At 46.7% G+C, this 23,643-nt stretch overlaps 1 protein-coding gene across 17 annotated transcripts in view; it reads left to right on the forward strand.

The window, feature by feature from the left end:
• The window catches only part of NFIA (nuclear factor I A), a 354,108-nt gene that overhangs the window by 104,240 nt on the left and 226,225 nt on the right, over window positions 1-23,643 (forward strand). For 10 of the 17 annotated variants that reach the window (XM_058030278.1, XM_058030281.1, XM_058030286.1 and 7 more), the window contains exon 2: window positions 7,015-7,546. In XM_058030278.1, the coding sequence (XP_057886261.1) occupies window positions 7,015-7,546 (532 nt within the window). Of the gene's footprint in view, window positions 1-1,196; window positions 1,490-7,014; window positions 7,547-23,643 lie in introns of those variants that run through there. The other 7 variants (XM_058030283.1, XM_058030288.1, XM_058030289.1 and 4 more) reach the window with 1 other exon arrangement.

The raw sequence follows: 23,643 nt of genomic DNA on the forward strand, positions 1-23,643 counted from the left end.
TCAAATATTCTGGGGTGGGGGAAGGTGATTTCGCTCTACTCGTATTTTTTTTGGAAGGGAGGGGTGTCCGTGGCTGCAGAGGGGCTGCACTTGACCGTGGCCCCTGCCTAGAGGGCGCAACCAGCCGTCCCGCGGCCAAAAGTCTCCCGAAGGGCGCCAAAAGTTACTTAAAAGATAATGCTGGAAACCGCAAAAGGCTGGGAACGGTGCGGCACGGACGAGTGGGGGACACAACCCACTCCCCCTCCACCTCCGAAATAAGCGGCAGCGGGAGGGGATTTTTCCTCCTTTTCCCCTATAGATGGATTTTTTTTTTTCCCTGCGTGTGTCGCCGTCGTCGCCCTCCCCCCCCCCCCCAAAAAAAAAAAAAAATAAAAGCCTGTGACTACGCACAGGGACGCGGGGGTCACCTAAAGTGCCTCCGGCATCAGTGGAAAACGCTATTCCCAGGCGGAAAGGGGGGGACACAGCAGCCGGGACACCCTCCGAGTCCCCAGGAGCGGGCTGGAGAGCATCCAAACCCCAAACCCAAACGTTGCCGGTGCCAAGACAATGCGCTCCAGAAGTGTCAGGAGGCGCGGGGGTATTTTTAATTTTAAGCGCTTCACTTTTAGATTTCATAAGTAAGAAAGAGGGGGGAGTGCGATGTGCCGATGAATTTATGTGTTGCTATTTTTTAGAAGAAAATTTTTATTTTTTTTAAAGTGGAATAAGCACCCTTGATTCTAAAGCGCTTGATTTAAAATGACAAGTGCCAAAGGGGATGGGGAAAGTTGTGGAAGGCAACGCCGCTTCCCCCAGCGCCCCCCGCCCCATCCCTCCATGGTCAAGGGCCGAGCGGAGCCGCAGCCCCCGGGAAGAGCAAAATTAATAAATAAATAAATAAATAAATAACAATTATAACATAAAAATACACAACACCCCCCCCCCCCCCCCCGCTTCGTAAAAAGAGGCAAACTTTGAGCCGAGCCCTGCTCGCCTCTCGGCTCCGCGGCTGGCCGCGCTGCGGGGCGGCGGGGCGGAGGGAGGCGGCGGCGCCGCAGCCCCCTCCCCGCCCCTCCCCGCCCCCGCGGGCGGGCGGCGCGGGGCGCGGGGCGGGCGGTGCGCGGCGCAGAGCGGAGGGGCGCGGAGCGGAGCGGAGGGGCGCGGAGCGGGGGCGGCGGAGGGGCGCGCAGCGAGCGCTATGCCTTTAACGGCGCGCGGGGCAGGCATGCCGAGCGCGTAGTGCGGGAAAGTCGAGGCGGGGTTAAAGTTCAGCTCATGGAGCGGCTCCGCGCTGGCTGCAGTTTGGCAGAGTTGGAAATGTGAAAGCAAGAAGCAGGCTCGGGGCTCCCCCTCCTCTCCTCTCTCTCTCTCTTTTTTCCCCTCCTCTCTCTCCCTCTCCCTCTGTCTCTCTCCCCCTCTCTCTCTCCCTCTCTCCCCGCACACGCACACCTCCAAACCGCAGCCCCCCGCAGCAGTCATGTATTCTCCGCTCTGTCTCACCCAGGTAAGCGGCCGCCGGGGCGCGGTGGGGCCGGCGCTGCGGGGGTGCGCGGCCGTGCGCGCCGGGGAAGGGGCACCACCGCCGCTCGCCGAAACTAACTTTGTTGCCTTTCGCTCGCATGCCCCCCCCCTCCACCCCCTTCCCGCACGGCCATTTGTGTCGGCACATGGCTAATGGCGCCTACTTATTAATGCTTTAATTAACGGGGGGGGCCGCGCGGGCGCGGTGCTGCGGGACGACCCGCACGGCCCCGCCGTGCTTGGTCATCCGCGATCGATGCCGCCGATGCCGCCGCCCGCGCCGGAGCGCCTCGCACCGCCCCGCACCGCGGCCCCGGGGCAGCGCCGGAGCCGCTGCGCCGCTCCCCGCCCCGGGCACGGCGCGGCCCGCACCCCCCGGCACCGCGCTCGGGGCTCCGCGGGAGCGGCCCCGCCGGCTCCGCGCTCCCCCGGCGCCCCGGGCGCCGAGAGAGGGACCGTCCCCCGCACCTGGGCTCGCTCCCGCGGCGCGGCGCGGTGCAGCCGCCCCCGCGCAGAGCGCCCTCCGCACCCGCGGAGGCCGCCCCAGCCGGGGGACCGTGCGCGTGTCCCCCCGCACGGTCACCCGCAAACTGCAAACTTGTCCCGCGTGTGTCGCGCGTCCCCCCCCGCCGCCCTCCCGCCCGCGGATCGGGCCCCGCGGCGCTCGGCGCAACTTTTGCGCGCTCCGCTCGCGGCGGGACGGGGCTGCGCGGGGAGCGGAGGCGGGGGCGTCGCTCCGCGGTACCCCCCGGTTGCGCGGCCACGGAACCCCCGGCCCCCCTTTTCCCCGCGCGCTGCTGCAGGACGCTGAATTACACCCCTTCAATTAGCAGGATATAATGGTTTAACGAGGAAATGCTTTGTGGCGGACTCAAACCCCAGATTATTTCCTCCTGCAGGAGATTTTGACTACATTATTCTTATTAATTTAATTGGAATATTTTTTTTCTCCCGGTGAGAAAGCCTCTCCGGGCTCTTTCCGTCGAGAAAAAGGCAAGGAATTGCAGGGAGAGGGGCGGCAGCTTCCCAGGCAGCCCGAAGAGCTCTGAAAGTTTCGTCCCCTTCTCCAGTCGCGGTCCCCTCTCCTTCTCCAGCCTGCCCCAAATTTTGGGGTGCTGGCGAGAAAACACCAGGCCGGCGGGGGCACGAAACTCCAAACCGTACACTTGCTCAAAAGGCAGGAGCAAAATGCGAGCAGCGGGAGTTTGCAGAGGGATGGGATGCAGCAACTCCGGGCTGGGCAAAGTTTGTGCCTTTAATTCAACTCTGAGCAATACCTGGTTTTTGTCAGCGCAGCGGCTGCGGGAGGGACCCCCGGACACTCCGTGCAGGGCCCGCAGCGCCGACGCTCCTGGCATCTCCACGTGGGGCTCCTGGGGCTCTCTAGGCCCAGTCGCATTTTAAGGAGAGAAAATAAATCCATGGGCTGGTTGCTCCCTGGCCCAGTTGTGTGTCCTGTCCCCGTCGTCCCCCGCCACACAACCCCCCAGCTTTTTTTTTTTTTTTTTTTTTTTTTTTTTACATTTATCAAAAGAAAAGCAGAAAGCCAGGCATGTGCTTTGACTCCGTTAGGAAAATCTGGCATTCTTGCTGCACGTTTGGAAAAGTAATAGGAGGATTAGAGGCCTCCTGACAAACTCTTCCCTCCGAAGGATCAATTAGGTGATTCTGTCATTTTTCCATAGAAAAAAGGGGGCGAGTCCTGAGCTATTGCAAGTAATTTCCTATTTTATCGTTTCAAGAGCTTTTATTGATACAAGTTTTAGGAAGGATTTTTTTTCTTTTTCTCTTTTTTTTTTTTTTTTTTTTTTGGTCAAGTTTTAGTTCAGATTTAAAGGGAAGCTCTTGAAAGTGGGTTAGAAAAGGAAAACAAACAAAAATGCTGGTTCTGAGCATATTTATCCAAGCCCTGGAACCAAAATGGCACAAGCATTTTGTGTCATCTGTCAGGAAAAATCCAAACATCGTTCCATTTACATATCTGCTGAGGAGCTAGGAAATAGTTGGGGAACATATGCACGTCTCCTCATAGATTTACAAGCAAATGGATTGTAAAAATATTAGCAAGGGTCGCTGTAGTTGGCTTAATTTCAAAAAGATCTGCAGAAATACATTGTTTCAAAGCCTCCTTTGCAGGATTACATTATCGAAGGCGCCTTTGGGTTGGCGTTGGGGTTCTTTTGTCGTAGGGTTTTTGTTTTGTTTTTTCTAACACCTTTTTGGAGATCAGAGGAGAATTTGGGGATAAACAGTACAGAACTGTGCAGCCCAAATTTTAGGTGCTGCTTAGAGCCAGGCAGGCTCTTCTCGGAAGAGCTGTATCCTCAAACTTCGGAGAGGAGTGCAATAAAGAAAACCCCTAACTTTTTATTATTGCTTTGCCAGCTTTCTGGTGCCTTTTATTTTTAGGTAACCCATCCAGCACTGAGGGGGGAAAGCAAACAGCTTTATCAAATACTTTCAAAGTTTCCCTTCCAGCTAACTTGTGGAAAGGGAAAGATCATTGCCTTTTCTACCAGTTCCTTAAAACCCTGCTATTTTGCAGCGAGGCTGCAGACAAGTTGCACATCTGTTAGCACGCTTGCACTGACACGTTTCCAAAACTTTTGGGGTTTTTTGAGGGGGCTGTAGCACCACTGAAATAAAAAATTGTATTGTGCAGAAGCTGCTCCCCCTCCCCGTGCCCGCGTCCAGCCCAGTTCTGTTTGATCAGTCCTGGCTGCTTTTATTTCCACTTGGACTTTGCTAATACCTCAGCACCGAGATTGAAGCGGTGCGATTTTCCGGAGCAGCGTGTTTACCAAGACACTTTGAAAGTTGGTCTGTTTATGAGTCGTTAACCTTTTCTCCTCATACACCATTTTGAAAAGACACATTAGGGTGTTATAGGGACGTGCACACCTCGCGCCTGAGCAGCAGTGCTTCTCGTTTACTTCAGCCACAGACCCTGACTTTGCACCAAAAAGCATCTTGGTTTTTTCCCCCCCTCCCTTTAAAGTGGTTTAGTGTTTTTTTTAAAAGGTTTTCTTTTTGGGTGTTGTTTTTACCTCCCCTTTCAGGTTCACATCGTAGAAATCAGCTTTAGCGCAGGTTAAAGCAACTCTCTCTTGGATGTTATCCAACGCCGAGCCAAAAAAGTCCCGAGCACATGAGATCAGGCAGGACAAAGCGCTGCTTAAAGCAGAAAAGTTAAAATATTTCAGGATGTACCAAGACGTGTTTGGAGAGTGGGAAGGCTGGAAGCGCTGCCCTGGCTCGCTGTGGGCTGTCGAGCCTCTTTGCTCTGTGTACCTTCACAGATAAACTTCCACTTGACAAAAGGCCTTTTTTCCTTGACTCTCCCTGAGTGGGGAAAGGGAAGGACAGGAGGGATCAGGAGGGAGGGTTTATTATTTTTAATAGCTTGTAGAGACCTGTAGTTTTTATATTTTTCTCCTTTTTCCCCCCTGCCTCCCCCCCCCGTGAGAGCTGTGTCTGGTGGGTGAGAGCAGCTCCATGTGCTGGGATTGTGCCTCCTCTCACTTTTTGAATCTGCCGACTGCAAACTCGCAGCAATCTTTTTTTTCTTTTTTTTAAACTTTATTGAAATTTGAAACTATCATCTTTTCCCATAGAGGAGGGAAAAAAAAAAAGAGGAATGTGCCAATCACTGGAGTGATTTATTTTATTTTACCTGCTTTTATTTTAATAATCATTCATAGTACTTTGATTGCTGCCGCTCTGCTCTAGTGAAATATATTGTGCTGCTAGGAAAGTTTTTAACAGTCTGTGTTTAAAGTAAAAATAAATGCAATGGTGCTACCTATAGATTTAAGTATCTACAATTCTGGGGCCACTCAGAATAAGTGCAATGAAAGCTTTTGGGGAGTCAGCAGAAGGTCTTGAATTATGACCGGAATTTGCTGCTGGATATTTCTACTATTGATTTCTCAGTTTTTCATAATTTCTGAAAAGAACAATGCAAATTAAAACAAAGTGTTGAAAGGAAGTAAGATGTCTGTTTTAATAACCATATTTGCATGACCCACAATGATTTGAGTTGAAAATGTACTCCATGGGATAATTAAAGAAAAAAAAAGTTAGTTTGCTAATCTGAAAAATCCCCGATGTTTCCTTGCACAGGGGTAGGTAGCGGGTGGCTTTTCCCATGCTGGGGAAAATGTTGCAGGGATTACTTTATTTTTCCCTCCTGGAGGGCCCAATCCTGAGAAAAGGAGGAACTGGAAGCAGGGACATCCCCAGCACGCAGCGCTGGATCAGGCCCCATAGGCTAGATAGGTTTTTATGTGCAGCCTGGAGTTGGGTCATTCATTTATTCAGAGAAAAAACAAGAAGCATGGCCCCCGTATATTATAATATGTTTTGATCTCTTTGGCTGATTTATGTAATACTTAGTGAGGAGAAAAAAAAATTTAAAAAGAAAAATCAAGGGGTCTTCTCGCCTTTTTTTAGCGTCAGCATAATTTTAATTGAGATTTTTTTTGTGCTAGGGGAGAGGGGTGATCTTTAACTCCTCGTTACACAAAGCAAGCAGTGTCTCTGGATGGCCAAACTAACTTTCCGAGTAGGACATTTCTTTTAAAATATTTGAAAATCTGACACAATTAATAATTCTTTGCGTATTTGCACAAGTTGTGCTACAGTTTTCTGTTACCGCATTTTTCAATTTATCCTGGTTTTTTGGGGATTTTTTTTTTTATTTTATAGGAAAGCTCAGAGTTTGACTATCCCTAATATGCCCAGATAGCAGTGTTTTAGTTGGTTTTTTTTTTACTAAATAGAAACAAAAATATTTTAAAAAAAGATATATTGCAAGGCTTGCTTTTTCTAGGGTTTTAGTGTTGGTTATGGTTGCGCTCGCGGGATAAATCGACCGCGGTACTTCTAACTCCTTTCACTGTTTAGGAACCAGAGTGAAAACCACCCTTCATTGTAATTGTATATACAGCTATAGCGGCATTCTACTATTCTGCCGGCTGCTACTTCCAAATATATCTTCGGGAAAGTTTTACTATACTTTAGACTTCCCCATACAAACATTGATTGGCATCCAAATGTTTAGGATTTGCCAAATTGGCGGGCAAACGCTGGCTACACCGCAAGCAGCGGGGTCAGGGAGAGAGCAAAGGGAGATATGCGCTCTGCAAGTGGACTTGCAAAGGAGTTTTTGGATTTTAACTCATTCTGCCCTTTTTTTTTTTTTTTAAAAAAAAAAAAAAAGGTTTGGGGACTGGGGAAAGGGCGCCAGCATTGCACCATCTCCATCTGGGTGCTTGGTTGAAGTTGGACCCTGTTTTTGGGAGGCGGGAGCAGAGGTTTCGGGTTGGCGCGAAAGGGAAGCGGGGATGCGGCGCTGGTGGGTTCGGGGTCCATCAGCGAGGGGTCCCACGGCCCTTAAAATTTATCAGCACCCTCCTAATTCTCACCATCCTGCAAAAAAGCCCTCTTTTTGGAAGCTCTTTCTTGATGGTTTCGGTGACATCAACCCTTCTTTGTAACTTTTTTCAGGATGAATTTCATCCCTTCATCGAAGCACTTCTGCCTCACGTCCGAGCGTTTGCGTACACGTGGTTCAACCTGCAAGCCCGAAAAAGAAAATACTTCAAAAAACATGAAAAACGCATGTCTAAAGAGGAAGAGAGAGCCGTGAAGGACGAACTGCTAAGTGAAAAACCCGAGGTAAAGCAAAAATGGGCATCCAGACTTCTGGCAAAGCTCCGGAAAGATATCAGGCCTGAATTTCGGGAGGATTTTGTTCTCACAGTCACAGGAAAAAAGCCTCCGTGTTGCGTTCTTTCCAATCCAGACCAGAAGGGCAAGATGAGAAGAATTGACTGCCTTCGCCAGGCAGATAAGGTCTGGAGGTTGGACCTTGTTATGGTGATTTTATTTAAAGGTATTCCGCTCGAAAGTACTGATGGCGAGCGCCTTGTAAAGTCCCCACAGTGCTCTAACCCCGGGCTGTGCGTACAGCCCCACCATATAGGAGTTTCTGTTAAGGAACTCGATTTATATTTGGCATACTTTGTGCACGCAGCAGGTAAGTGCCTTTCTCTACCACCTTCTCCAACTTTTCGGTTATGTCCGTGCCGGGTGCCGTGCCCGTGCGGCGGCTGCGTGAGCTGGGGAGGGAGCTGGGGATGCCGGTTATCGCTCTCCCGGGGTGGCGAGGAGGGTGCCAAAATTCCCTCCCTCACTTTTGTTTTTTCTTTTTTTTAATGGGGTTTTTAAGGTGCAGCCACGTAAAAGTGGCCCGTGTTTTCCACGGTTAACAGCATTTCGGGCATCCTTCACAGGTGTTACCCTAAATGTTGTCCTAAGCGGGCTCGCAGCCGGACGCAGCTTCCTTTATCCTAATTTTGGGGGAATAGATTTTAATTTAATTTTTTTTTTTAAATAAAGTTTGCGAATGTTATGCACAAAGTTGTCCAGGAGGTGCCTGAGGCCTGTGGGTCAGGAGTACCAGGTATCCTCACCTCACAGAGATTAGATGGGGAATGTAAACCCTGCAGGATTGGAGGGAAAAGAGAAGACAGTCCCTTGATAGCAAACCTAGTCATCAAGTGTGAGTGGGCATGAAACAAACCTCTGGGTAACCCTAGGGGGAAAAGGAGACATTTAAACCCCTCAAAAGATCATGATTTATACACCTAAAAGCTAAGCAGGTCTCAAAAAAATTCCTGATTTGACAATATTGTGCTTATGAGGAGGGGCTGAGATGTTTTAACATGTGATGAAAATCTTGAGATCCCAGACTACAACACAAAGTATGCTCTGCCTGCAGCGTGACTCGGCGTGCTCAGAGGATGTGTAGTATGTTGACTGGGTAGAATAATATGCTATTGTAGTTCTCCTGTGTGATTGTAGCGCAGAAAAATGTGTGTGTGTGAAGTGCAATGCCCCGAATTTCATCTATGGGATGTGTGGGTCCTTCAGCATATCCTGACTTGTGAGCTGAGGGGCTGGACTGGCTGGAAAAACAGAGAAGCAGGGGAGAGAGGAATCATATTAGTAGAAACCACTTCTGTATAAATATTTATCGGTAAGAAAACCAAGCAAATTACAGCCCAGGGAGCCTGCATTTCCCATGCCAACTTCTTTCAGAGGGTCTTGCAGAAAGTTTTGGCTTCCCCAAAGTTTTTCTGCGCTGAGTCCCTGCCATGGTTGTTGTGTTAGGCAATGTCGCCGCTGGGATTTTACAGATATGATCCCTGTTCGGAAATAACTTTTGAGTATCCTCATGGTATTTCCTACAGATAAGCTGCGGCATTTACTTTGCACTTCGGTGTGAGGTGGTAAATCATACTGTACATTTATGGTGAAAGGGAAGTAGGCAAATATTGAGGCAAATTATTTATTTACTCTGCGCTTTATTATGGCCACTGTGAAGGAAGCGTTATGGATAAATGGCTAACTGAAGGGAGCTTGGCGCTGGGGCATTTCAGGTCACCTCCTATTCCACCACCAACCCCAAGGGGACCATGGACTCACATCCCTTTTGTCTGCCTCAGTTTCCTCCTCCACATGTTGGAGTGGGTTGATAAATTTAAAATGCTTTGATATCCAAATAGAAGCTATAAATGTCTATTTACTGATCTACAGCACGCAGGTTTTTATTATTTGGATTTATATATAGCGTGATGCGGTAAATACTGATCCATATTGTATTTCTCAGGCCCTCTGTGGAGCGCACAAATCGTTGAGAGAATCCAACGGTCTTGGCTTGGCTTGCATGTAGGGTCGCAGAAATGTAGGATGGGGAGAAAAAGACCAAACCCAGGGGTGGGAGTATTTCGGGGAGCTTCAAGGGATCTCTCCTGTTATAACAGTCAGGCAATAGACGTTATGAAAGTTCAATATTGCGATTAGGGATATACCATCTTATCGGCACGCCAGTGGTAAACAGTAGCCTTGATAGCGAACTGTTATTTATTCCTGCCATGATCATCAACAGGCAGCGATCGCACCGATTGTCCTTCGGATTCGGTGTTTGCCGCGGAAACTCGGCGCGAGCCCTTGGCGCGGTTTTTTGGGGTTAGATTTGGGGATTTGTGTGAGCAGCCGCGCGCCCGTGCAGAGCGCACCGCGCCGTGTTTTTGGCCGTTGTTTGCTGATTGCACGCATTGCATTGTGCTCTCGATGCAGGAGTGTGTGCTGGCATATTCCTGCTAAACCTCAGCGGGGAGGGGGACAAGATGTTTTTTGGAAGGTGGCACAGTGTGGTCGCTGTCTATGTGGCTTCACAGAGGTGTACCGAAAGCCTTGCGTAGAGCTACCTCTTTTTCTTCCCCCCTTTTTTCCCGTTCTTTTCCCCCCTCCGATGTATCCCAGCAGTCTTTGTTACACCTGAACATTGGCCAAGTTGACAGCCATTGGTTCCCGCAGACCCGCAGTAATGGCAGCTTGTGCCGGGTGCGCAACAGGAAAATTACAAAAGAAAAAAATATTAAGGGTCCTTTGTCTCCAACTCCATCAGACCTCGGTCTCCAAATGTATGGACCACGTATTTATAAGGAGGAAGTCGCCAGCGCAAATATTAGGTAGGCTGGTCAACTTACATATAGTGGATTTGACAAGCATCTGCTATAGTACAGAAGATTTGTAAACACCAAACAATGTTTTTACCTCCTTAAAAGTTTTGAGAAGTTGCCAGTATTGGCAGGAGGCACAGACTCCGAAACGTGCTTGAAGATACGTGCCAAAACCATTGTGACCTTTTCACCCATAGTGCTCACTTCTCTTTTTCTTGTGGGTTTTTTTTTCCCCCCACTTTTCGTCTTCTTTTCTTGGGGGGAGTATTCTGTTCCAAGATGCCCTTATTCGAGATGACTTCGGCAGCAAGATGTCCCTTTCCTTCTAAACATGTAGGATAATTATTGCTTTGAATCCACGCTTTTCCTTCAGTAGGCACTATCATCTGTAAGGGAACACATGTGCACAGATTTAAATAGTGCTTCTCACAAAGCTACTGAAATCAATTATTCTCTTTAAGAACTGGCTAGAAAGAGAAAACAAAAATATGCAAATAGGCAAACTACATGTAATTTTCATTAAAAGGATAAAAAAAAGAAATTATATAAAAAAAAAAAAGAAAAGGAAGATCGGTGCTTTGTGAATTAGAGGTTGACCAAAAAATGTATTGAAATCTAGAGTATTGCTCTCAGTTTGCAGTTTCTAATCTGCTTAACTAAAAGCAGGCGGCATTTTCATACCCTGAACTTGGGTTTGCTTTTTAGTTTTCACTTATTCTGCTCTTGTATCAAATGACAAGTTGGAAACCATTGTGGCAAACCGTTTTCTTTGTGGGAGTCGAACAGTAAAGCTAATTTATGACCGGTCCTTTACCAGATGATCTGTATCAGAATCTACAATATACTAGGCACGTGGCAAGGTCACAATTTAAGTTGTTAAGGTCACAACCTTAGCCACCAGGCATTTGACCTTTTAGATAAAGTTAACCTTTGTTCATTAGTAGGCACTCAACCGAGAACTTTCTGGAGTTTTTTACTGCTTTGGAGTTCCTCCTGCTAATGTGGTCAGATTGGGGAATAGAATCGCAATAGAAGTAGTTAAATTTTCTGAGAGGTCACGGTTTTTAGAGACTTCTCCAGTGGCCGAAGTGGGATGGTGGGCCAGGAGGCGATGCTGCAATGTCTGGTTTATTTTTTTGGCCGGCCATCGTTATGCGCTTCGGGCGAGAATTAAACTCGCGAGGTGTTTGTGGCAGAGAAAATCTTTTAATCTTTCAGAAGGAGGTTTAAAAATCCCAAATTTCAGAAAAAATCTGGGGCTAGGTTTTATTTACGTAAGCTCATTTTTCTGTTAGCGTTTAGACTCGAAGGCAGCGAAGGTGCCAGAACTCAGCCTTATTTTTGTGACTGAAAATTTACTTAACTTCTAGATGTGCTCTGTGGCTAATTGCTGGGCAGTGGTATATAGCACACGACCTTGAACTTTAAGCTCGACCCATTTTATGTTCCCGTCAACAGACTTAAAATATTCTCCTTGGACGACCATAAAGAAGCATCGATGGGAATAACCCAAAGATGGGTTAATGCAGAAGCCCTCCCGTACCCGTGGAGGTTTCGGGGGGTCCGAGAGGTACCCGAGGCTTTGCGCTGTAATCTTTTAGTACAATTGGTATTGATTGTTGCTGCATTAATCCTGTTAATAGCCGCAGCCGGGCCGGGTGTCGCAGGAGTGGCAGAGGTGTCCTGACAATGCCGTACGTCACTGAAAGAGCTGTCGCAGCGCCTTGAACTCCTGATCGCTGCTCTGCTAAAGTGGAGCGTTCGACGGTGGAAACTATTGCTGGCTCATACAGAAACACACACCATATTGTTTACTTAATTATGCCACAGCGAAGGCTCATTTTTAATTATTTAGCTGACTTTCTCGCTCTGCTCTGATACCACATTTATTATTTAATTTGAAATCAAAAGGGCTTGCGTTCCTGTTAGTTTTTGATGCGTTTTACTTTTGTTTTGGCTACGTTATTGTCATTCCATCGTATGGTAATCCAGATAGCCGTGATATGCAGATTGGCCAGATGGTCATGTTAACAGATTGAGAACCTACTTCCCACTGCTAAAGAGCAGGTGTAAGATCAGTGGGCTTTTTTTTTTTTCTTCTTCTTCTTTCCTCCCAAGTTTCAACCGAAATGCTCTTTAGACAGATCATAATGGTAGCTAAAAAGGGGCACATTTCAAATGGTGTTTGTTCTGTGGAGATAATGCGTAATGTATATGTCCTTTTTACGCCTATCTGAAGACTTTTAAAGCATCCGTGACATTCCTTCCATCTATAATGCTTTGAAAAACCTAATTCCAGCTCATGGCTCTTCCAGTATATATCCAAAACAGTCCTTAAAGTTTTTTTCTGCAGACAGATTGCATTTACTCTTACCAGAAAACCACTTCAGGCAGCTTCGCAGCAGGTATCTCACACGTGTTCCCTGCACAGGGCTCCCAATGCATGTGCAGGAGAACCTGAGCAGATCAACGGTCAGCTGAGATTTTAGTATTTGTGGGCTGATAGAGTTGTTTTTCTGCTCCATTATTTTTTGCCAAAGTGAGACATCTGTAGCTTTAAAGAAAAAAAAGTGACACTAAGACATCTCACAGTATTTCTGCCCTCGAGGAATAAAGGGAAAGGCAGATTTTGTGTTGTTTTAGCATTACAAAAAGTACCCATAAAAAGTCAGTGGTGGGAGCCTGGGTCTCTGTCTCAGTCGGGAGAGGTGAGGAGAGGACAACTGCAGCTCCTCAACACCCCAAATTTCACACGCACCCACCTATCGTGGGCATGCATGGGACACGGCGACCTACACACCCTGCGTGGCACAGAGAGATATCCCCACCTTTGGATGATCTCCTCTTAGGGGAGCAGGACTGGCTGCTCGCTGCAGCCACGAGCAGGGTGGGAGCTGACAGAAGCAGGATTTAGGTGGGACAACTGCTCTCCCTGTGCGGGTGTAACTGAGCCGGTGAGTATCCGTGATAATTCAGATACTAACTGGTGCGGCACTCGGGACGGCCTGCTCTATCACGAACCCCTGGCAGGAGTTCAGTCATGTGGTTTAGCTTTTCCCTTTCTCCAACAACAACAACAGCAACAACAAATAAACACGGGATAAAGGCGTATTTCATATGCCCAGGATGTTTTCCAGGTGATGGGTTTGCACAGTAAAAGGGTGTGTTATTTCCATGCCTCCTTGCTTCGAGGTGCAAAAGCAGGAGAAGCCTGTAAGAAAGTTGCCCAATGCTTCTGGCTTTTCTACAAGCAACTGCACTTTTATATTTCCCTTCTTTTCCACCCAATGATGAATAGCATTAATTTAGATCTATTTAAGGCGAGTGTGGGAGAAACCACAATCTTTGTTGTGGTCACTGCTGTACACAGCGGGGCTGAATGTTTCTCTTGGTTGAGGCCTCAAAGCTGAATCTGGAGAACCCAAAACATCGTGTCAGCTTTTCAAACCCTTCAAAGAGACAGTGGAATCCTAATTGTTCATAAAACCCGCTATTTATTATTACAATTATGTATTTTCTCCCCATTCGCATGTAAAGGAAAGGGCATCCCTTGCTTTCTGTGCCCTGAGCTTCTTCACAGCTCCTCCTCCTCCTCCCCCTGATGCTTCTGGTTCAAGCACTGGTGAGGTTTTTACAACCAGCAAACAAATTCCAACCCGCTGCTCCAAAACGCCTCAACCCCTCCCCAAAAGCCTGCACTTTTCTGCACATGTGGGACCCTCCAGGCCTCAGGGACTGTCCCCAGCAAAATGAATTTGGGGCATCCTCACTGGGAGCCATGGATCTGACTCTGCCCCTGCTCCTCTCCTCCAGACAAGGGCTGGAGCTGATGATTAAATTACAGGCTGTAAATTCAGGGGAAATTATTTTAGCTTCCTAACAGCAGCCAACCCGGACATTTCCTCATGCCAGTGAGGGTTTGTGGTAGATAAGCCTTGTTGGTGGACTAAAATTCATTTTAATCGCTTTGGTTTTCCCATTCATGTGGCGCAACTGCATCTCCGGTTGCTGTTAATTCTCTCCTGCATTATGGGAGCCACCAAAAACTGTGACTGAAATGAACACCTGGGTCGTGGTGCCTCAGATGTGTGGGGCAGTTTTAAACCAGCAAGTTCATCTGGGGCTTGCAGCATTTTATCCCAAATTGCAAGGGCAGCACCTGGACAAACGCATCGTCACAGTGTGATTAATTTCAAAGAGAAAACAGAGTATTGATGTATATTAAGTGTTTCTAGCCACCATTGCCCCATGTCCCTACCCCAGGGGTGGATGTAAGACGCCTGAGCTCAGCCCTGTGTGTGGCACCATCATTTAGGGATGTAGGAGCAGGATGTGGCACGTAGAGCGGGTGGATTTGGGCTGGATTCGTGGCCGCTGCCTGTAAAGCACACGAGGGCCTCCATTTTGTGTGCCAGGCTCTCACGTGCGAGTCAAAATGGAGAGCGGCGCGGTTGAGTTCGGCCTAGAGCGGAGCGTGTGGGCTCGTGTGGCCCGCCATCTCGGTGTCACCACGGAGCACCCAGACCCACAGAGAGACCCAGGTGGGGTATCCTGGGCTTGCGCCTCCATTCGCTCCTCCTGAAGGGTGTTGATCTTTTCTCCATTAATATCCACCCTTCCAATCCGAGCGCTGTCCCGGTGTCACGGCGTGAAGGCCCCGGGGAGTCGTTCCTCCTTCCCGCTGGTATCGGCACCTCAGTGCCATTAGATCAGTGAGATAAAATCAAGATGGGTTTAATGACAAGCTCTTCTGAAAGTTTCCTGGACTTTATTGTTCACAACTTGGACCTGAGTCGGGTTATTTACACATGAGGATTAAAAAGCTGCAAACAACTGTGTGATTTTTAGGGGCTGAAAGTAATTAGCATATGTGGGTAGGAGGATACACGGCCTGTCTGCGTTCCTTTAAAATATAAATCACAGTTATTTAATTATGCTTGGAGAGGGCAGATTTAAGGATATACTGCAAAATGCATTACCTATTATACCAACACGATAATCTTATTAACCTTGCTTTCTACTTTTTAATTTTATTGTGCACCCTGTACAACTCTTATGATATCAAAAATAATTACTTGGAGAATACATGATGTCAGAGGTCCAATATGACATTTATCTTCACAGTGAGGAGACGGCTCCCTTGTGCATTGCATCGCAGCTCGGGAGGCACTTGGCAGGTCCACACCGGGGGAAAGGAGGCAGGGATGGGTGTCATCAGCTGCTCTTTAATGCACACAAGTGTGTTTGCAGATTTGTGTTGTAACCGAGGGACGGCTTGACCAAACTTGAGGCGATTCAGCATCCTCAGGCCTCCTAAATTATGTTTTACTTGCTCATGCCATACAGCTCCCCTAGGTGAGCCAATATTTCAGGGCGGCTCCATGTATTCAGCCCCAATCCCAATTGGATCTCCTATTAAACCCTAAATTCTCCATCCCATGCCTCCTTTGTTTTTTTTTTTTTTCAAATCCATCTCTCCTAATGTTTAAGATGTGTTGATATTTCCCCCTTTATTTTGGGAGGGAATGGGTGAGGGTGGGGGGAAACAAATGCCATAATAATATCCCTTTTCAGAAGAATATAGTTTAATTTTGTGTGTGCGTGCAGCAGCTGCCATTGGCAAGCTGTCGTCTTTGTTGCCATGGGCTTTTTTTTTTGGCAATCGTGCCAGAACATGATTGGATGTTTCAGCATGTTCATGTTTTGGGGTAAGATATATCTGTAGTAAAACAAAAAATTACCGTGGGGTTGGTAGGTATCCAAAGTGGGGTTATTTGGCCAGGTGAACAGGCTGTGCTGGTGAGTGTGGTACCTGGTGTTGTTTGGTCAATGAGAGAAAACTTGCTGGTGCTCTGGATTTTTGTGCAATGTAAAAAGGTGGTTTAAAAGCATCACAGAAGGGTGTATCACTGAGGTCTCCTCCAGCAGGACACCCTCAGGGTGCAGTGGGAAGGCCCTGGTGTTACGTGAGGGGACTGCTAAGTGGGTTTCTCCTTCCCATCTCACCTGGTGCATGGGGAGGTTGTGTCCATCCCCAGCTCTTGCTGTGACTATGGGGAGCTGGATGGTGGCACAGAGAGGTGCCCAGAGGGGTGGAACACACCTTCCACAGGTGTAAAACCAGCATGGCATCCACCCATTAGAGCTGCAGGTGACAGCATATCCTCCAGACTGCCACCATGTCACCAAGCCCTTGGCCACAGAGAGGTAGCCAGTGTTGTTTCTGCTCCTTGGTTTAATCCATTTGTCATATCCATGGTATGGCCATAGCATTGGTATCTAAACAAACTCTTAAACCTGTTCTGCACTGTCCTCTGTGCTGTGCATCTCTGGTCTAATCCCAGCCACTGTCACCTCACTTTCAATACAGTTGGACTTGGTTTTCTTAAAGATTTTTTCCAACCCAAAGGATTCCATCATTGTAAGTAGCCCACAATGGGAAGGCAGGAGTGCTCTTCAGCCCAGGAAATCCACCATGCATGGATTGTTAGGTTGCAAAATGCATTTACACACTTGTGAGGAGTATTTCATGGGGAGGCATCTCCTTACAGCTAAACTCTGGAAAGCCCCTGGCAAGGGGGAAGTTTTCGGCTCTGTGCACAGTCTGCCGAAGGCTTCAGGAGAAACAAGGGGTGAAGAGCTAAATGAAAAGTGTTGGGACAGCCTCTTTCATGCTGTGTTTTTCTGCATCTACCACTTTAATCTTGTGCATGAGGGACAGATAATGAGCTGCCTGAGCTTTGTAATAAACATTGGGTCTGGTTAAATCACCATTTTTGTGTTTAAAATACCTTGTAATGCACTGAACGAACAGGGATGCACTCCTGTAAAGGTATCAAAAGACAAGTTAGATAGTTGCTACATTTATTCTCAAGATAAACACTCACTTTGAAGATTTTAAAGCAAAAATACATTGTCAAACAGATTTCATCCTAAGGGTATTCACTTGAAATTTGTCTGATCTTTTTACCCAATAAGGTTTTAATTTGATATAGAACAAAACGGCCAAATCCCTGAGTGATGCTGGAAACATAGGGTAAAATTTAAATTTAATTCAGGTTTGGTTGTTTTTGTTTTTTCCTTTTGAGGCCAAGTAGTTTCAAGTAAATCAGAAGAATGAATTCTTTGTATTGGGATGCTTTTCTCAAGCCCAGCTATTGTTGGGATGCTTTTAGGGAGGATAGCCACTGCAATGCTTTTATTGTGTGGTGATGAGGACTTTTCCTGATGCCACAAGGACTTCATTAAAAATAGCCAGCAAACCTGTTTATGTTCGGGTTTTGTGTTAAAAAGAGAAAAGTAGTTGTTGCTTATCTAAAAAGCAAGCCCTGCATAATTTCATGTGAAAGTTTCACAAGCAGTTTGCCTGGCTGGGGCAGCACCAGCCTCGGTAGCAGCCAAACCCTTGCGGCGGGCGGAGGTTGGGTATTTCTGGAAAAGTTGGGAAAAACACACAGCAATCAGTTGAGAGTGGGATTTTTGTGGTCAGGATATTTTTTTTTATTTTTCTTAATAAAGGATATCACCTACAACAGTTCTGATTTAGATTCTTCCCAGGGAGATGCCTTTACAAACACCCAGCCACGGAGCTCAGGGCCGTTTGGGAGTGCACACTTGTGTTTTAGAAGTGCATCTTCAAGGTGTCTGTTCTTTCTAACCTAGATATATGAGTGTGATTTCTAGGCAAAATAATGTGTTCGACTCCCACTTTAAACAGGGACATTGTTTCTTTTTCAGTCAAAAGCTGGAGGGCAAAATCATGGTGAGAACTGAGCAGACCAGTTGTTTTCCATGTGCGTGGTCTTTAGTAATAAACTCTCCCCTAGAAGACTGAGGTGTGTCTCACAGGGAGCAGCCCCAGGGTGTGAAGCTCTCTGTCTGGGGGATGAGGATGGTATGAGCAGTGTCCCTGTCCCGTCCCCAGGCTGAGTTACCTGCTGTGCTCCTGTACAGTGCAGAAGGAGAGACTGTTTGTGTGCTCCTATCTCCCTGCAGCCTGCTGAAGTTCGCTGTGGACATGGCCCTGGACAAAAGCAAATATAGAGAGTTTTCATTCCTGAATGTCCTGTTGGTAGGGTAGGTTTCCATGAGATGGGTCACTATGGAATTGTTGCTTTTCTCCCCATTCCTGGCTGGATCTCTTCCCAGTTTTGCCTTTTGCAAGCGGCTTTGTTTGCCCAGGCTTGGGGCTGAGTTACCTTGGCTGCACGGCGCCTTCATCATGGGTTTTATGCATTTCTTCCCAATTTGGGGCTCTGGCAATTCTGGGATGGCCAAAGGGAAGGCAGGAGCACCCGTGATGCAAAGTCAGGTTACACAGGGCATTTGGAAAGAGTTAAATGAGTCGGAGTTTGAAAAGCGAATGGGACATTTCTGTCCACACAGTTCCAAAATACAGGGCAGTGATGTCATGGAGCTGATAAATGGACTTAGAAAGACTCAAAAAACTTTCTCTAGTTGCAGAAGCAGTATTTAATATTAATAATATTTCCTCATTAAAAAGGGTGAGGGATTTCTCAGGCAGTCTTGCTCATGTGCGTGGGTTTTTTTAACAAGTGTTGTCTACCTTAGCAACTTCTCCAGGGAACTTTCCAGCTCTGTGCTGGGGCTACTGGCACAGTTCGAGGACGGGTCAGTGGCCATGGAAGCTTTTAACATTTTAATTGCCTTCCTCCACTGATTGTGACGATGACCTGTTTGTTTGGCTTATATCTCTTTTTCATATTTTTTAAAAAAAGGGCGGAAAAAAAGAAAACAAAGGAAGTACAGTGCTGTGCACAGAACAGTTATTAAAAACAGTTGGGAAGCATATAAAAGGTACTGTTTGTGTGAGAAACGGGACAGCTGTGATGGTCTATTGGGAAAGTGTGTACAGATGGTGGTAGGGAGGGGAATGATGACTACATGGCTGATAAATGAAATACAAAAAGCATTAAATTGGTGATCTTTTTAAAGAGTACACTTTTGGTGAGCATTTTTGGTGCATCATTAGGGCTCTTTGTCTGCCTCTTATTTCGCCAGGAAGTGCGACTATCGCCGCACATTTGTGCCTCTGATTTTGTTTACAAATAAGGAGCCTGTTTAATAAACCACATACCATGGAATTATTAAAGAAGATAATTAAGCACACGGGTTTTTTCCTACATTGGGAATGGACATGGGATCGTCCTATAAAGGCCTGACAATACCACAAATGCAGTTGGGCTCAAATTAGTGCGGTAACACGTGAGATTTCCTGGAGCCTAAACAAATTTCTTTGTTTTGCAAGAAGTGGGACTGACGGCGTGAGCCGGGTTCAGGAACGGAGGTTTTGGCATTTCGAAACCATGGAAGGCAAAGCACTTGACATTTTGCCTTTATTTTATGTTATCTTACAATCCCAAAGGTGTTGGCACCCAGTGATGAGTGCCCAGCCATGGTACCTGGGAGTACCTGAGGCTCCCAGGGGATGCAGGAACTCTCTTTTGGAGTAGGCAATAAAGGGAAGAGGGATAGAGGAAGAGTTGGAGGTAAAATTTTTCCCTGTAGTTCTTAGGAGAGAGATCATCGTCTTCCCATCCTTAGAGCTTTATCCCATACCTTATGAAGCTTGTTTATAAAGGGCTGATGGACATTAAGGCAATATCTCTATTTCTGCACACTGCTGTAGAGATGGTCACTCAAATGCTGCAAACCTCGACAAGGAGAGTTTTTAAACTAACAGGCAAAATAATCCCCCTCCTCCCAGCATCTCGTCCAGTTTCCAGCTGAAATAATTCCCGGTTTCCTTTCGCCTTCCCTCTCACCCACCCGTTGCTTCGTGTTCCTGCTCATTGTTTCTGGGTGCCATCAACAGATGAAAGCATTTTCCTTAATAATAAATAGTCTTTGGTAACGCCGTGCTTTCCATGACCCAGATGGGTGTCCGGCCGCCCCATGAGCCCCGGCCATGTCATTGTCCCTCCCTCAGGGGACACAGAGCAGCGGCAACCTCAGATCCGCGTCTCGGGTGCTTGAAGTGCCGCGAAAAGGGAGTTCACCAAACCTCCGTAACCAGAACCAGCTCACATGGAATTTTTCCAGGTTTTTTTCGTTGATTGCAGGTTTATTGATGGTCTGAATTTTCTTGATTTACAAACCTTCCAAAACTTCAACATGCCACTTTGGGGATTATTTCTTCTCCTGACACAGTATCACAAACTCCTCTTGTTACCGGATTTGATGAACGACATGTTTCACTGTGCTGCCTTTGGGCCAAGCCAATATTCTTCTGCATTTTCTTGAAATGTAGAAAAAAGGAAAGATTTTAAAAAGGTTTAATGTGAAGAAAATGTATGACAACTTGATAGATTGCTTGGGACTTCAGTGTAGTAATTGTATAAAGTAGGTTGCAATTTTTTTTTACAGATGCAATATATTAAAAAGAACAATAGACAAAGAGACGTAAAGCGCAGGGATGGAGAGACCATCTTGGCCAACCTCTGCAAATTTGTTCCAAATTTCAGTTATTCAATATCAGAAAAACATGTTCATTGCAGTAACACTGTACGTTTTCTTGGCTGCTCGAATCTTGAGTCATTTAAGGGTTTTTTGTACACCTTGACGTAAATACACTTCATCTCTTTTACCAAGAACACACTCTACTGCTTTTGCAGGACACAGTGGAGGGATGATTTTGAAATATCCAGACACATATTAAATGCCTGGATTTAGAGATGATTCCTTCCAATAAATGTGTTATTTTTTATCAGTGAGAATGCATGGTCTCCTAGAGCTTCACTAAGTAGACAATCCAAGAGGTCTCCGAAGAGCTGCACTGGTGGGTACCCAGAGGCAACAGAAACAAGCAGCTGTTCAAGATGCTGCTGTGGTGCCTCTTGGTGATACTGGTCCAAGTTTATTAGTCTTGGCCTTGCAACCTCATCAGCTGCAGATGCAAAGAAGAAATGTGGAGGTATCTCTCCTCCTTTGCCGCAGTGCAGAACGTGTACTGTACAAGGTGTCTGCTTAACCTCCCAACAGAAAGCCAGATTTCTCTGCCATCTTGCACAAGAGTGGTTTAACTCACCATCCCTGAGAGCAGAATTAGGCTCTGAGCTGTTGGGACAGGTTCTGGATCTCCTCTCTCCAGAGCCTCTTCGGATCGGCCGAGTGCAGAATCCACTCCCTGTTATTCAGCGGCTGTTTCAGTCTCTCCTTCAGGATGTGCTGCCAGCCACGAGGAGAGGGCAGTGACAAAATATCTGGGGTCCCTGGATACTGCCCAAACTTTGAAAGAAAAGGTTAATTCTTCCTGAAGCAGTGATTTGTGTCTTTGATTAGTTACTAATTTTGCACTCACTAAAATAATTCTCTAATAGTCAGAGTTGATGGGAGAGCCCAGCTACATTGTATGGCTGTGATTTAAAACTTATGTTTCCAAACTTTTCTATTTTTCTTTTGCTGCAGGGGTCTTAGTCTTGCTCAGCGCAGAGGACCCTCAGCTCCATATGAGATCAGGTAGAGCCCAGCCCCAGAGCCAGAGCCCTGTCCCTGACCAGGGAGAGTGATGCTACTCCCATCAGCAGACTACAGGAAGGCAACTATTAAGAGTAGAAAGCTATTAAGCAGTCAGGTTTTTATTATGCTTTAGTGTTTTGTTTAAGTCTGTTCTTAATTGGTTGATTAATGTAAGCTAAGTCCTTTTCTCCCCCACCATCTCTACAGATGGCAAATGGTAGGTCCCAACTGTCATTGTGCGCAAAAAAGGTTATGGTTCAAAGTCAGAGATCCAGAGATACCACGATAATCAATCATAGGAACTTGTCTCTCTGTGCCCAGCCAGGCAAAAGTTAGGCTTGGTAGGAACATTCCCTCCAAACTCATCTGGAGGAATTGCTTTGCACTTTTATTTTGGGAGGGGGACAAGTTGCTGCAAAGTTTTCGCGGCTGGATCCGGGGAGTTTCAATAAATCCTGGCAGAGCTGCGGCGCCAGCGCGCGTGGCCGGGGCTTTTCTTCTCCTCGGCATCCTTCTCCTTGGCAGGGGCTCTATGGAAGCAGGAGGTGCAGCCCGTGAACCTCACTGCTAAAAAATGAGTCCAGCAGAAATAAGACCAGGATGTCTGCTTCAGAGAATTGCTGCCTTCAAATACATATCTTTGAAACGTTTTTCTTTTTTTAATCTAAGAGGATGATTTATTAAGGCTAACTTCCTTCTCAGGATGAAGCATAGAATTATGTTTCTGGTATCGATCTCTAAAGAGGATTTGCATTTTATTCATACTATAAAAGTGCTTTTAATGGAGACATCGCAGTAATTGAATTTATACTGTGTGTAACTATCGAAGTATCTTTTTAATTATTTTATGTTATGTAATACAATAACTAAATCTAAAGCCTGTGAAAGGGGATGGCTGTACTCTGTCCTTAAGAGTAACATATATAGCTTTTAATATTCTAACGGTGGAATGCAGTTAAGGACATTCTTTATTTGAGGGAAAAAAAAAGAGGGGGGGAAGAGAGAGAGAGAGAGAGAGGAGAAAGATTTCATTACATTCAGCACAGTATGAGACTAAGTCAAAGTAGTTTTGCTAATTAAATTCAATTGCTATCCATTAGACCAATGGAATGAGATGAATCTACCATATAGCTGACACAGCACAGGTATGCAATTTGGCTAAATGGCCATTCCGGAGCTGCAGCATGCCTTCCTGCGCTCGCTCGCGTTTCCAGGCTCACCATTCCCGCGCGGAGCGGAGCCGAGCAGCCCCGGCACCTCTCGGGGAGCGCGGCCACGTGTTGGGATACGCAGGCCCAGCGCCCGCGCGCTCGCTGCCGAGCACTTCAGCATGTGCTGGAGCGAGCTCATAGAGTCCAAAGGCGATGGGGAGGTGGGTGGAGGGTTTTGTTCTGGGTTCATTCTTGGATGTTTTCCTTTTCTTTCCCTCCTTGTGTTGCATAGAGCCCTCCAGCAGCTGCTGAGAGAGCAAGTCTGAGTTACCAAAACGAAAGGCAGCGAGCAGGGTATGTGTGCCGGCGTTTTGGCAAGTTGTACTACTTGGGGAGATCTTGTATGTCAGACAGAGAAGTCTCCTACCCCAGTGAAATGACAAGAATACCTCTCAAGCATTGGCGGAGGCAAAATTTTGACAGCCAGCAAGGCTGTGATGCTGCTGAGTGCACAGATTTACACTTCCTGCCAAGATTAAAACGGGCTAAACCCAAAAAGGGTATTAAGGATTGTCACTTTAGGAAGAAATAACGCCTCAGTGTAACGTGTGGAGGCGATCGGCCTTCCAATAGTTTTATTTCCTGAGATCGTGCAAGTTCACGTGTAATGGTTGGTGTCATTGGGCCAGGACTGGCAGGACACAAAAATAAAAAATAAACTCGTAAGACAACTGGGATGAAGAATTTTCCACCTCCTCTTCTTGGATGCTGGCGCTCAAGTTCCAGCTTTGCTCTCGCTGGAGCAAATCTCGGCAAAGTCTGGGGAGTTCGGTGTGAACGAAGCCTCTGAACTTTGCTTTCTGCTTCTGATTAACCGCCGTGGTGTATTTTCCTTCAAGCTATATTTAGTGAAAGAAAAAAAATTGCCAAGTTTGGCTGAAAAAAGGCCCGGCAGAAAGCTGGTCATTTAAGCCTCT

The sequence above is a fragment of the Melospiza georgiana genome, chromosome 9, assembly GCF_028018845.1.
Source record: "Melospiza georgiana isolate bMelGeo1 chromosome 9, bMelGeo1.pri, whole genome shotgun sequence".
NCBI lineage: Eukaryota > Metazoa > Chordata > Aves > Passeriformes > Passerellidae > Melospiza > Melospiza georgiana.